The sequence below is a fragment of the Rhinoraja longicauda genome, chromosome 3 (assembly GCF_053455715.1).
Source record: "Rhinoraja longicauda isolate Sanriku21f chromosome 3, sRhiLon1.1, whole genome shotgun sequence".
Classification (NCBI taxonomy): Eukaryota; Metazoa; Chordata; class Chondrichthyes; order Rajiformes; family Arhynchobatidae; genus Rhinoraja; species Rhinoraja longicauda.
Window position 1 is genome coordinate 35,027,934 of NC_135955.1, and position 15,923 is coordinate 35,043,856.

At 40.9% G+C, this 15,923-nt stretch overlaps 1 protein-coding gene across 29 annotated transcripts in view; it reads left to right on the forward strand.

Annotated features, from left to right (window-relative positions):
- The window catches only part of LOC144591791 (receptor-type tyrosine-protein phosphatase delta-like), a 1,768,335-nt gene that overhangs the window by 1,565,375 nt on the left and 187,037 nt on the right, over positions 1-15,923 (forward strand). For all 29 annotated transcript variants that reach the window (XM_078395814.1, XM_078395847.1, XM_078395838.1 and 26 more), the window contains one exon: positions 14,553-14,741. In XM_078395814.1, the coding sequence (XP_078251940.1) occupies positions 14,553-14,741 (189 nt within the window). The remainder of the gene's footprint in view (positions 1-14,552; positions 14,742-15,923) is intronic.

Genomic DNA, 15,923 nt, shown 5'->3' on the forward strand with positions numbered 1-15,923 from the left:
ATTCTGTTGTGCTGCAGTAAGTAAGAATTTCATTGTTCTATCTGGGACACATGACAATAAAACACTCTTGACTCAATTGAGAGTGGAGCATTAGTTCATTGAATCAATTCAGATGCACACAATTTTGCCAATACACCCATTTTTTAAAACACTCACAGGTTAATTTAGTTTAGAGACACAGCACAGAAACAAGCCCTAGGGCCCATTGATCCCATGCCGATCAGTACACTAACACTATCCTACACACTAGGGAAAATTTACAATTTACAGAAGCCAATTAACCTAAAAACCTGTACTTCTGAGTGTGAACGAAAACCTGAGCTCCTGGAGAGAACCCACACAGTCACAGTCACGAGGAGAACGTACAAATTCCGTACAGACAGCATTCATACTCAGGATCAAACGCAGGTCTATGGCACTGTAAGGCAGCAACTTTACCGTTGCGCCACCGTGCCGTTCAAGTTATTAAGATCTCGGAAAAGCATGCTCCCAACAGGAAGCTGCTATTCACATCTTTAAAAAAGATCCCTTTCATATCTTTAAAAAAGAACAGCAACACATTTTGGTCTCAAAACAAGCTTATTTTTGAATCTACGTTGGTATGAATTGTGGGGTAAAATTACCTGTTGTACATGATTGGGACCATTTAGTGAGCAAAGTATATATGGAAGCCTTGGAGAGTCTGAGTAATGGCTGGGCAAGTTCCAGTGTCGGAAGCAGATCTGCTCATATTCTAGGTAAAGGGACAGCTCAAATTATCTTCTGCGAGCCAGTCCATTGCAGGACTTTGAAGAAATCGGCTCAAATGCAATGACAGTTAGATCTTCTGATCATTATCAACATGAGGTGTTCTGTACTTTGAATGCAGTCCCCAAGCATATCTGCATTTATCTGGGTGTTCAGCAAATTGAAAGACACAACACACTGATGCAATCACAAAGAAAACTCATCAATGCCTCTAATTCCTCAGAAGTCAGGAGATTGGGCATGTTGCCAAGTACTCTTTCAAACTTCAACAAGTGTGCAGTGGAGAGCATACTAATTGGTTGCATCATGTCATGGTCTAGAAATTTGAATGCTCAAGAATAAAGTAAGCTGCAGAAAATGGTGAATATCATGGGTATTGACCTCCTTGCCATTGAAGGGATCTATAGGAAACACAACCTCAAGACAGCAGTTGGTATCATTGAAGACCCAAAACATGCTGGCCTCGCTCACATCTTGCTGCTACCATTGGGAATAAGGTATAAGGGAGTGAGAACTGTTATCTCCAGGTTCAAGAACAGCTTCATCCCATCAACCATCAGGTTCTTGAACCACCTTGGACAACTCTAACTACAACCTCATCTCAACCCTACCAATCACTACGGGCTTTGCATTGCTTTGTTTTCTCTACATACGTCAAGTTTAGCACTGGTCTAGTCTAGTTTACTTAGACTGTTGGTGGTCTTGCTTCTAATGTGCCTGTAAAGTTGCAGCAAGTAAGAATTTAATTGTTCCAGTGCATTTGACAAATTCTTCTTATTTCGTGTCCATCATCTATGTTCCAAATGTTACATCACTGTCATCGTCCGTCCTATAAAGGACACAAACTTCCGGCTTCCATCACTTGTACAATAGATGATGGTGATAGTAGAATTAGCTCAGGACAATTCCAGTTTCCAGCCCCACGACGTGGACACTTCTGCTATGGGGCCATTTGACAAATAAATACTCTTGAGACTCTTATTGGAGACATCTTGGTCTGTGTCTGAACCAGAGCTCTTCACATCTGTTAACCCTGTGCACAGTCATGTATTGTGTTTCTGCTGTCTTTCTGCTGACCTTGTTAGAACGCAACAAAAGCTTTTTACTGTACCTCGCTCGGTACACGTGACAATAAACTAAGCTGAACTAAACTGTCTAAACTGAACTGAGTGGAGTGTTATATTTTTGAGCAAGCTGATGGATTCTGAACATTTTGCTCAAAGTACTTTTATCGTGCTGCCTTAATTGATCGGAATAAGATAATTTTACCGATTAACTCTGAAATTCTACCCTCATAGTCGCTGCATGGTCACCACACAAAGAGGGATTATCGGATTTAAATGCAGTCCTGGTTTCCTGCCATTGTAGTGATGTTATGATGGTATCATTACTGGAAATACCACAATGAGATCGATGACATAAGGCGCATGAAGGTTGATAAATCTCCCGGGCCTGATCAGACATATCCGAGGACACTGTGGGAAGATAGAGAAAAAATTGTAGAAGCCCTGGTTGAGATATGTGAGGTGCCGAATGACTGGAAGGTGGCAAATGCTGTGCCTCTATTTAACAAGGGCTGCAAGGAAAAGCCTGGGGACTCTAGACTAGTGAACCTAACATCTATAGTAGGTAGGTTAGTGGGGAGGATTCTGAGGGGTAAAGATATATATGCACTTGGATGAACAGAGGCTGATTCGGGATAGTCAGCGTGGTTTTGTACATGGGAGATGGTGTCTTACGACTTTGAGGTTTTGAAGTAACCAAAATGCTTCACAAGGGCACATCCATAGACATTGTCTTTCAGGACTTCAGCAATGCATTTATAGCTGCCAGCTTCTCAATAGATAGCTTCTAATATCAAATTAGGTCCCAAGCTGCCGCTTACACAGATCGAGTGGAACGATAAGCTAATGACGCAAACAATCACAATAACAGAGACCTCCACGACGTTTAAATTAGTTAGTCGCCTTTATTTGAGTTGCAATATAACATATTGGCATTTCTCCTGTCACCGACTGGTTATTGATTCGCTTGGTAAAATTCCATATCCTACCTCAGTCTCTGCAATAGATACGAACTGAAAGATCTATCTTCGGCAGAGATCTTTACTGATCTTCTTGTCAATAAGATCTACAACTGAATTAAAATCTTGGCTGCTGAATCCTTTTGGCTGACCCCCTGTCAGCACCTTCTCAGCTCCAACTCGCGAACATGTCTAAACTGCCGCTCTCTGGCTCCGCCCAGCCTATGTGCAAGCATAGCATTAACCCCTTAGTGACCAAACTACAGCAGGATACAAGGTAATAATAATAATATGCAAAAATCACTTATAAACGCAAAATAGCTCCAACAGCATTCGACAAGATTCCACATGGTAGGCTGTTCTGGAAAGTTAGATCGTATGGGATCCAGGGAGAGATGGTCAACTGGATAGAGAATTGGCTTCATGGAAGGGAGCAGACGATGATGGTAGAAGATTATTTTTCAGGCTAATTTGATTGATCCCTGAGGCACACCATTAGACACAGGCCTGTGTCCAGTGGTATGCCTCAGGGATCAATCAAGTCCATTGCTGGTTGTGGTTTATATCAATGGTTTGAATGAGAATGTAGAAGGCATGAGTAAGTTTGCAGATGACACTAAAGTGGGTGGCATTGTAGATCGCGAAGATGGTTATCAAAAATTGCAGCAGGATCTTGATCAGTTGGGCAAGTGGGCTGAGGAATGGCTAATGGAGTTTAGTCATGATAAGTGTGGGATCTTACATTTTGGGAAGTCAAATGAGGGCAGGAACTTCGGAGTAAATTGCAGGGCCCTGGGGAGTGTTGTAGAGCAGAGGCATCTAGGAGTGCAGGTACATAATTCCCTGAAAATGACATCACAGGTAGATAGGCTGATCAAGAAGGCTTTATTCACAAAATGCTGGAGTAACTCAGCAGGTCAGGCAGCATCTCAGGAGAGAAGGAATGGGTGACGTTTCGTGTCAAGGCTTTGGTGCATTGGCCTTCACCAATCAGGGATTTAAATATAGAAGTTGGGATATTCTGTTACAGTGCACAACTTGTTGGTGAGGCCACATTTGGAGTATTTTGTTCAGTTTTGGTCACCCTGCTATAGGAAGTACGTCATTAAGCTGGAAAGAGTGCAGAGAAGATTGATGACCATGTTACCATGACTTGTGGGTTTGAGCTACAGGGAGAGGTTGGGCAGGCTAGAACTTTATTTCTTGGAGCACAGGAGGCTGAGAGGTAATCTTATGGGGATGTATAAAATCATGAAGGGAATAAATAGGGTGAATGCGCAGTCATTTATACAGAGTAAGGGAAACAAGAACCCAGAGAGCATAGGTAAAATGTGGGATTTGAAAGATTTAATAGGAACCTGAGGGTAGTGTGAAAATAGAATGAGCTGCCAGAGGAGGTATTGAGGCAGGTACCATAAGAACATTTTAAAGATGTTTGGACAGGTACATGGATATGAAAGGTTGGAGAGAAATGGGTCAAACATGGCTGGTCGGACCGGCATAGATTAGGCATCTTGATTGGCATGGGCAGGTTGGGCCGAAAGGCCTGTTTCCGTGCGGTTTAACTCTAAGTCTCTATAACAATGAGATGCTGTTGCTGGAGAAAAGGGGGAGTGCTATTCTGCATTTGGTGATGTAACTGGGAGCCTAAAATAGAGAACCTGCTCCGTTCCTAGAGCCATTGGAGATCTTTGAAATATCTTTAACGGACTTTATCTTGCACTAAATGTTATTCCCTTTATCTTGTTTCAGTACACTGTGGACGGCTTGATTGTAATCATGTTTAATTTCTTCGCTGACTGGATAGTATGTAATAAAAAGCTTTTCACTGTACCTGTGACAATAATAAACTATGCTATACTCGATAAGATTCACCAACTTGATAAACAAAGCAGAGCACTGATATGACAGCGCACGATTTAATAATGGTAAATAAATGCCAGTGAGTTTGTTTAAGCAGCTGATTTGGTCTTTGTTGCACATGGCTGTGTGAACTTTTCAATTTTGCATCATTTAAATAACTTATGATATAATTGCCCTATAATTCACTTCTGCTTTCTATTATTGCATTTGCATATTCTGCTTGACTTTATCATAGTAAATGAGTTTAAGGATGCCAAGCAGCTGAATTGCTCGGCAATTGATCGGCAATTGATGGATCTCTTTTAAAAGCAGTTTGATTTTTCACAGTGAATAATGTAATATTTTCAACCTTCATCCTTTGAGAAATGATGGTATATTGTAACAGACAGGGTCGTTTCTGAGAAATGTATTCAACAAATGAATCTCCAGAACATCGATTTCTTATTTCCATTTCTCAATCACATAATTGATTGAAATTTGAGACAGTGATAAAGTTGATGCAGTATTTTCCCACATGGACCCTGATTCTTTACAAAAAAAATGTAGGATTTAAAAAGCTTGGCTGTTTTTTGGTATTTGTTACTAATGAGGGACGTGTAATTAGGTGTATGTATGAGGTGAAAGTTTCAAGAAAATGGGGATTGTCTGTCAGAGAGAGAGAAAGAGAGAGAGAAAGAGAGAAAGAGAGAGAGAGGGCGTAACAACAGATTCCTGACAATGATCCCTTCACTGGGACTGGCTTTTTTTTTTCTGCTTCCGCTATGATATAAGCAAGTCTGTTCCCCAACTGAAACTAAACTTGGCCTCCATGGATCTTTAATATTTCAACTGAATAAGAGTGAAAGCAGGCATAGAGAGAGACAGGGGGATAATGGCATGAAGTGGATTGAGTTCCCTCTGTTTGAAAGGGAAGTATTTCCAACAAAGTCGTTTTGAGTGATTTCCATTGTGTGAGAGCATAATGCATGCAAAAGAAGGGAATAGAAGAAGAAAATAAGTATATCATCAATGGCTTCAACCAGAACAAATTGCAAGTAAATGTGATTGAAAGGCCATAAATGCATTCTGTCTGGGGAAACATTACAATTGCTTGTACTGAATGAAGTACAAACTTCAGCTGTTGAAGTTTCGTTTTCAGTGTTCAAAGGAAGTAAGAGCTGAATTGAAGCAAAGCCTTTCCACACCTCATGAGTCTTCAGTGCCACAGCCACAGAAGTACTCTCTAAAGTGTGATTAGAAATGGTGAGGTTGTTGCTCGATGGGATATGGGAAATGCGTTTGAATGAATATCAGACTGAAGGAACGAAACTCTGCTTAACTCTATCAATTATGGGAATTGTACAGATTATTGTCAACTCTTCCCAATGATCACGCCCTCACGGTGTGAAACTGCTAATCATTCAAGCGTGTGTATACACCAAATGCAGAATAGCACACATAAGAAATGAAAATATCTTGTTTCAAGAAAATATGCAATTGTTTCAGACAAATGTCAAAGTTCCAGATATTCATTGGTCCCGTGTATTTTCAATTCCACTGATGGTAATTTTTGTTTTTGTACATAGGCAGAACTTTTTATACCTAATGTGATCCAGTGTCTGATGGATGAAAGTGTGGTGTCTCCATCTCAAGGAAAGCAGTAAATGCCCATCCGATTCATCATTTATATCTGTGATAGATGGGATTTTGGATGATAGTTAGGATATAGATCTTTCTCAGTGGAAGAATAAGAAGTTGTAGGGGCGAGCCCTGTGTTTCTCAATAAATGTTACATTGGCCACAAATTTATGCAGAGGATTCAGAAACATTGAAATCTTGAAAGTTTTGAATGAACTATACCTGATTTATTGGTGTGAAAGGCTTATGGGTGGCACAGTGGCATCACCGGAGACCCGGGTTCGATCCTGGCATCGAGTGCTCTCTATGTGGAGTTTGCACCTTCTCCCTGTTACCACATAGGTTTCTTCTTGGTACTCCGGTTTCCTCCCACACCCCAAAAAAGTGTGGGTTTTTAGGTCAATTGGCATCGGTAAATTGATCCTCGCTTGTAGAGAGTGGATTAGAATGTGGAATAACATAGAACTAGTGTGAACGGGTGATCAATGGTTGGCGTGGGTTTGGTAGGCCATAGGGCTTGTTTCCATCCTGTATCTTTAAATTAAACTCATCTTTAATTAACATATTTCAATCATGCAATAGCAATAGGCCTTTACTGCATGTTTTGTACTTGGTTTATCAAAGTGAAAGAGACAATGTGGGAGGGAGACTCAAGTCTAACTCAAGTCAGATTTCTTTACCCCTCAGGACTGTTAATTTGCTTATGGTCAGTTCCACATTAAACAGCGCTGCTTTAAAATTTTCTTTTAGCATGACCCAATCTGCTACTGAGGTTTGCCTGCCACGGGTACTTCAATTCCATTTATATATTGTGGCTATACAGCACCAAGGGAACGGTGGAGCAGAGGTAAAGTTTCTGCCTTACAGCGCCAGAGACCTAGGTTCGATCTTGACTATGGGTGCCATCTGTATGAAGTTTGCATGTGCTTCCCGTGACCGCATGGGTTTTCTTTGGGTGCTCCGGTTTCCTCCCACACTCCAAAGACGTAGAGGTTTGTAGGTTAATTGGCTTTGGTAAAAATTGTAAATTATCCCTAGTGTGTAGGATAGTGTTGGTGTACGGGGATTGCTGGTCGGCATGGATTCTGTGGGCCGAAGGGCCTGTTTCCGCGCTGTATCTCTAAACTAAACTAAACGTGGTATTGAGGAAGGAGCTGCAGATGCTGGTTTAAACCGAAGATAGACACAAAATGCTGGAGTAACTCAGTGGGACAGGCTGCATCTCTGATGAGAATGAATGGATGACGTTTCAGGTCGAGACCCTTCTTAAGACGAAATATGGCCTGTCTCAACCAAGAAGTGAAGCAGAGCTGTTTGTGAGCAATGGTTCTACCTCGGGCACAGAATCTGTTGCTCTGCCCAGTCTCAGACTGTCTAATGAATTTTGATGGCTCAGGCAGCCAAAGGCTTTTTACACTCTTTGTGTGCAAAGTATGTATTTGATTAGTGAAGACATTTAGGAACAGTTGAAATGCAATTAACTAATTAAAAAAATGATTTCACAGTACCTCGGTGGGTACAAGGGACAATAAACTAAACTAAACTTATTAACATTAATGCAGCATCTTAATTTTTAAAAGGAGAAACACTCAGTTTCACTTTTGTTTTAAATGAATGGTGAGGGTTAAACCAGGGCGGAACGGTGGCACAGGGGTAGAGATGCTGCTTTATAGCGTTTGCAGCGTCTGAGACCCAGGTTCAATCCCGACTATGGGTGTTGTCTGTACGGAGTTTGTATATTCTCCCCGTGAATGTTTGAGTTTTCTCCGAGATCTTCAGTTTCCTCTCACACTCCACACACAGACAGGTATGTAGGTTAATTGGCTTGATGTATGTGTAAATTCTCCCTCATGTGTGTAGGATAGTGTTAATGTGCGGGGTGACGGCTGGTCGGTGCAGATTCGGTGGGCCGAAGGGCCTGTTTCCGTGCTGTATCTCTAAACTGAACTAAATAAAATTAAACCTTTAAGATGAACAGGCCAGTCCTGGACATATCAGCCATGCTAATGTAACACTGAGGGGCCAGATACAAAGCACATCAGATCCTTCGTCTCAGTGTGATACTGAACTGCCGCTGCATTCAGTGCTGAGTCCAGAAACAGAGGGAGCTCAACTGAACCAACAATTTACTTCTGCCCTGCAGTTCAGAGGTTGGGAAGTCACAGATGAATAAGTTCAATTCCACATTAGCTTGTTCAAATCTTTCAATATATTTCATCTACCTGTTCCTGCAGCATAATAAGATAATAAACATGTATCATTCAGTTACTGAACAAACTTTAAATTGCTTTAAATTCTAATAGTTTTGCTCTCCTTCTTTCCCCTCCTCCCTCCATGTAGTTAAGTTTTAGTTTAGTTTAGAGATACAGCATGGAAACTGGCTCTTCAGCCCACCGAGTCTGCGCCGACCAGCGATCCTACCTACACTAACACTAACAGCATCCTACACATTAGTGACAATTAAATTTTTTACCGAAGCCAATTAACTTACAAACGTGTATATCTGTGGAATATAGATGGAAACCGGATTACCCAGAAAAAGCCCACGCAGTCACAGGGCGAACGTACTAACTCTGTACAGACAGTACCCAGAGTCAGCAAGGCAGCAACTTTGCCACAACGCTACTGTACTGCCCTAGCATAGGCATGTGTTCTGTAATTCAACATCATCTCATTCCTGCCAATTATCAATGAAAGTATTGTCTAAGGGGAGGAAGTTGCTTCTACAAGGTCATTGCTGCCAACAGTGACAGACAAGCATTTAATGCTACAAGGTTACTTTGACCCTTACCATGTGAGACATGTTAATCCATGAATTTCAAAGATGGGTATTGGCCCATTAACTTCAAAGTGCCAGATACATCGCTCCCATGGCCTAATGCAAGTATCCTAGGGTCCACTTATTTTTTACTGTTTTGTGCATTTGTGCACCTTATTTAAACAGAATGGTAGAAATGAGCATAACAGCAGCTTCCATCCATATCATGCTTTAGACCACAATAAAAATGGTTGATGATCCTCCATTGGGATGTATGATTTAATTGCCCTGTCTCAGAGAGAAAGGTTTTGACCTAGAAATTCAGTTAAACACTACTTTCTTTTCAGGATCTCATATCTAAGCATTGTTTATCTCAGTTTAGAATTTATTTCCAGATTGAATCTTGTAGCTACTGAACCTATTGATCTTATCTTTGGCGTAATGTTATAGATATCCTCAAAAATTTAAAGTATCATTTTGCTTTCTGCCGGTAAAACGGTACCAGTCTGTCATTGTATAATCTTGCCACATGGTTTCCAAAATCCGTTCTCATTTGCACAGTGGCTGAAATCTTTAATGCAGCTATCTTCATGTGGTTACATGAATGCTGAAATAAATATTTCACTGCAGCTAATCATGGCTCAGATGATAAACTTTCACAACTTTGTCAGGTTTATAGGTTCAAGTCCTGATTAAAATTCAAGGTACAAAAAAATAGAAATGGTGTATGGTGCAGCACAAAGGAAGAGCTACACCTTCTGGAATGTTGTAAAGTCATACAGCACAGAAACAGTCCCACCGAACCCATGCTGACCATTAATCACCCGTTTACACCAGTCATAGAATGATTCAGCTATACTGCACGGAAACCTGCCCTTGGGTTCAGATTAGTTTAGAGATATAGCATAGAAACAGGCCCTTCACCCCCACTGACCAATGATCACCCGCACACTAGTTCTATGTCATCCCACTTTTGCATCCGGCACACTGGGGGAAATTTACAGAAGCCAATTAACCCACAAACTTTGGAATATGGAAGGAAAAACCCGGAAAAACTGATGCTGTCACAGTGAGAATGTACAAACTCCATACAGACTGCACCCGTGGTCAGGCTTGAACCAGGATCTCTGGTGCTGTAAGGCAGCAACTCTACCGCTGCGCCTCTGTGCCGCCCCTAAACAAAGTTTACCTTGTTGATGCTAACCAAGTGGAGTACTGTGCTGGAGCCGCTTGCCTGCATCTGCCGCATTTCCCTCTCAAACCTTCCGTCAAAATGTCTTTTAAAAGTTGTAATTCTATTCGCTTGCAGGAATAAAAGTGTGATAGACGTTATTTGTGATTGGTACCTTGATTATGGTGGGCTTGCACAAGACTCAGTACTTGGTCCCTTGCTCTCCCTGATATATATGAATGATTTAGGTGTAAAAATAGGGGTGCAACTGAAGTTCAGAAAACGGGTGTGTAATTGACCATGAGGGTGCCAGCGCCAGACTGCTGGAGAATATCCAGTCATTTGGGTAATAAAATGCCGAATGGAATTTGATCCAGAGAAGTGAGAGGTGGTGAATTAGAAGAAACTGCAGATGCTTGGATCTTGAACGAAAGAAAAAGTGTTGGATGATCTCAGTGGGCCAGCAGCATGTGTGGAGGGGATGGACAGACAACATTTTGGATCAGGATTCTGTTTCAGAGTGTAATAAGAGTATAATTCCTTTTCACATTGCTCCAGATGCCATGATATCGTGGCCTCAGGACTTCCTTCAGTCTGTGATCCGAAAGCTTAGTGAAGGTTAATAAATATGTAAATTGTTGGAAAAGGAGTTACCAATTCGCCATGAAAGATTATTAAAACTTAATAACATCTTCAGACATCTCAGTAAAGCAATAGCCTAAATAAAATGCGTATTTGACTTTTTTTTAACATCTTCTAAACACTTATTCATTTTCCCAGGTAGTTTAATTTTGAAGTTGTTTTCTTTCTCAAAACAATTGAATCCTCAATTGAGCCTCAACATCAAGATCTTCTTTCTCTTTTGTTTTACACCAATAAATTAGCATTTTGTATAATTTATAAATTGATGGCATCTCTGTTTATTTGATCATTTGGTTGCAGTGTAGGTTCAATGTCACTGGAAGAGATTTGCAGGTTACTGTAACTCAGGGGAAATATGTGAGAGCCTTTTCGAGTAGACACCGTACATTGCTTGTAGTTGACATAATATCAAAACAGAAAGAAACCATTCGGTTTATTGTGGGTTGTGTTTGGTGAGCAATGAACTATCCAATCAGTTCCAGTCCAAATAATCTTGCAGATTCATCCTTTTTCAAGTATATATCCAGTTTAAAGTACATTTTAGGTTCTGTGTTTAAAAACAAAATATCTTGTTTATTCACAAAATTTGGAGGTGACAATTACAATGTCCACTTGAATACTTAGACCATGCTAAGGATGGACACAAAATGCTGGGGCAACTCAGCGGGTCAGGCAGCATCTCTGGAGAAAACTGGAGGTGACGTTTCGGGTCGAGGCCCTTCTTCTTGATCAAATGTCTGAAATGACCAAATTATCTCTCGGTTCAAGAACAACTTCTTCCCTTCAGTCATCAAGCTCTTGGATCACCCTGCACAACCCTAACCACAACCCTACCTCAGCATCAAACTAGTATGGGCTTCATATAAGATCTCACTGTATACTTCAGCTTGCACTATTATGGTCTTGTCACCGATTAAAACTGATAATATATTGTGTTATTGTTTAGGTATGTTTCATTATTGTGTTGTGTCAATGAGCCTGTAAAGCTGCAACAAGTAAGATTTCCATTGTTCTGGTCCCAGTGAATATGACTATTAAGCACTATTGACTCACCACGCCACTACAAAAAGCTTGCAGTGACTTGGAGGTCCGAGGTGGGCGTCATCAATATACAAGTGGGATTTAACCCTCCCATCTTTGGATGTGGTCCCAGGAAGGAGACTGTAGATGGCAATTTGGAAGAGACTGAACACTAATCCTTGGGAGCTCGGCAGCCAATAATGCATAACATGTGTCTGTTCGAATGGACCCAAGTCAGGGCAGTCTCACCCACCTGTGGGAGAGATGTTGGAGGTGGAGCGTAGGCAATGATGAGAAGATGACCTTGGGCTCTGAGACTGTCCATCCTTTGGGCAGCTGTAACAGGGATAAGAGAGCTGGGCTGGTGGGTTTAAACTGTTTCTGTGAGATAACCAGCTAGGAAAAAAAACCTGATGAAACTCATTTAGGTTTAACGGCTAAATATCCATACATATTAAACTAGCCATTTTACAATTGTCTGATGGCTACTTGTGTAATAATATTAATAAATATATTAAGCAGTATTGAAGTCAAAATTATTTTTCTGTGTAGAGAACCAATGTGTATAATGTATTCAATCAGAATCATTAATGTGTTGTATCTCTGAGTAGAAAACCTGATTGTCTATATATACATGCTGCAACTTACATGCTTATTACATCAGCACACATCATGTATCTTTAGGGTAGGATTAAATGTTATGAGTCTAAGCGGAAGGGTGGGTGCACAGAGTAAGAGACTGATTAGCAAAGACAAATGTGGGTCCCTTGAAGGCAGCAACAGGTGAGATTATTATGGGGAACAAGGAAATGGCAGAAGAGTTGAACACATACTTTGGTTCTGTCTTCACTAAGGAAGACACAAACAATCTCCCAGACATACTAGAGGACAGAGGATCTAGGAAGACCAAGGAACTGAAATAAATTTGCATTAGGTGAGAAATAGTATTGGGTAGACTGATGGGACTGAAGGCTGATAAATCCCCAGGATCTGATGGTCTGTATCCCAGGGTACCAAAGGAGGTGGCTCAAGAAATTATGGACGTATTAGTGATCATTTCCAATGTTCGATAGATTCAGGATCAGTTTCTGTCGATTGGGTGGTAGCTAATGTTATCCCACTTTTCAAGAAAGGAGCGAGAGAGAAAACGGGGAATTATAGACCAGTTAGCCAGACATCGGTGGTGGGGAAGATGCTGGAGTCAATTATTAAAGAAGTAATAACGGCACATTTGGAAAGCAGTAAGAGGATTGGTCCAAGTCAGCATGGATTTATGAAGGGGAAATCCTGCTTGACTAATCTTCTGGTATTTTTTGGGGATGTGACAAGTAAAATGGATGAAGGAGAGAGAGCCAGTGGATGTAGTGTATCTGGACTTTCAGAAAGCCTTTGATAAGGTCCCACACAGGAGTTTAGTGGGCAAAATTAGAGCACATGGTATTGGGGGATAGTGTATTGACATGGATAGAGAATTGGTTGGCAGACAGGAAGCAAAGGGTTGGAATAAACAGGTCCCTGTCAGAATGGCAGGCAGTGGCGAGTGGAGTACTGCAACGCTCGCTGCTGGGGCCGCAACTATTTACAATATATATTCATGATTTAGATGATCGAATTAAAAGTAACACTAGCAAATTTGCAGATGACACAAAGCTGGGCGACAGTATGAACTGCAAAGAGTCACCCTGTTAGGAGGTTGCAGGGTGACTTGACAGGTTTAGTGAGTGGGCAGATGTATGGCAGATGCAGTATAATGTAAATAAATGTGAGATCCACTGGCGGTAAGAACAAGGAGGCAGATTATTATCACAATGATGTCAGATTAGGAAAACGGGAAGTGCAACAAGACCTGGGCGTCCTTCTACACCAGTCACTGAAAGTAAGTGTACAGATAGAGCAGGCAGTGAAGAAAGCTAATGGCATGTTGGCCTTCATAACGAGAGGATTTGAGTAAAGGAGTGAAGAGGTCTTTCTGCAGTTGTACAGGGCCCTGGTGAGACCACATCTGGAGTATTGTGTGCAGTTTTGTTTTCCTAATTTGAGGAAGGCCATCCTTGTTATTGAGGCAGTGCAGGGTAGGTTCACGAGGTTTATCCCTGGGATGGCGGGACTGCCATATAAGGAAAGATTGGAAAAAATGGGCTTGTATTCACTGGAATTTAGAAAGATGAGAGGGGATCTTAGGGAAACGTATAAAATTATAAAAGGACTGGACAAGCTAGAGAAATGTTCCCAATGTTGGGGGAGTCCAGAACCAGGGGCAACAATCTAAGAATAAATGGGAGGCCTTTTAAAAGTGAGATGAGAAAAAACTTTTTCAGCCAGAGAGTTGCGAATTTGTGGAATTCTCTGCCACAGCAGGCAGTAGGGGCCAATTCACTGGATGGATTTAAAAGAGAGTTGGATAGAGTTCTAGGGGCTAGCGGAATCAAGGGATATGGGGAGAAGGCAGGCATGGGTTACTGATTGTGGATGTTCAGCCATGATCACAATGAATGGCGGTGCTGGCTCGAAGGGCCGAATAGCGTACTCCTACACCTATTTTCTATGTTTTCTATGATGTTGCTCATCAGCTAACTTTGCTGTGTGGATGATTCAAGAACTGAACTGAGGTTTTGTTATTCTCCATTGACCAGATCTCATTGATGGTCTCGTGCAATGCTTCTTTTTAACTGATTTCCTCTGTGTGTTTCCACTGCCATCCTTTCTTTCAGAGGATCAGCTTCCTGTAGGTTATCCCACGATAGACATGGGCCCTCAGTTGAAGGTGGTTGAGCGAACACGCACAGCCACCATGCTGTGTGCGGCAAGTGGTAATCCAGACCCTGAAATTACTTGGTTCAAAGACTTTCTGCCTGTTGATACAAGCAGCACTAATGGACGCATCAAACAGCTACGGTCAGGTAGGGTCTTGTTTCTGTTTCTGTTATCACGTGGTAGATTGTTTTCTCGGTAATTTTTTATTTCCGATCCTTTTTGGTGTATTGTCCATGTCTGTGATGTTGCCATAGCTTGCTCTAGTGTCTGTGTCTGCAGCTTCTGTTAATTCCATATTGCTCACTGCTGTGACTGTATTTTTGATGGTTTTTTAAAAACTGCTTTCAGCAGTACTTAACAGATCCATTTTTCTCTTTCTGTTTCCTTTATTCTTTTTTTTTAACTGATTAAGTTGGAAAACATTGGGTTTCATTCAGAATTGCAAGGAGAACCAAATGGTTTTAAATCTTTTAAAACCAATCTTCAGACAAAAAAACTAAAATTAACAAACTGTATTTTGTTCTGTCTTCTCTGCATTTTTAACCTAACAAAAAATAGACGGTTGTTTTGTTCCATTTCATTGACAAAGTGTACGGTACTTTTTTCCATTTCTGAATTTTCAATGGGATCTTTGGAACTGACTAAAGTTGGTGTTTAATTTTTGATTCTGAAGCATTTTTCCTTTTAGCCACAGTAGTGTATGTGCACTAAAGCCTTCCAGACTAAATATCAGGATCTACAGAAGCCTGCTTTTCATGTAGACTTTAGCTTTTTCTGCTACCTTTGACCATGGCACTCCCTTTGAAACCCTTTAATATTCTTTACCTGCATTCCCGAGTTTCTTATTTTGCTGTAGCAAGTAGATGAGCTTTATCCGATCCTAAATTTATTAAGTAACGTGCTTAAACATTTGCTAGTGGCCACTGGTAGTCTGTAAGAACCTGTTTACATTCACGTTAGTAACTATATCTTTCTATACTGAGATGTTTTGAACACGTGTTACCAGGATTCTCAGCTTTGACCTGTCCTGTGATGTTTAAGTCGTCTTGTTAACTGCCTCTTTGCTTGTTGTCAGCAGAATTGTGTAAATTAACCTGTTAATGTGAATTTAGATTAATTTTCACCTGTCAAGTAGATGATATAGTTTTAAAGCTTTAATTCTGAAAACTTGTGCCAAATTATAAGGAATATAATAATATTTTTATGCTGTCTTTCTTCTTTCCGTATTAAATCTTCAGAATCCTTTGGTAAGTGCTTAGTTCTGAAGCGCACTTCACCCCCACTAATTTTCCATGTTCAGATTAAAATGCATGGCATGCATTTTACTA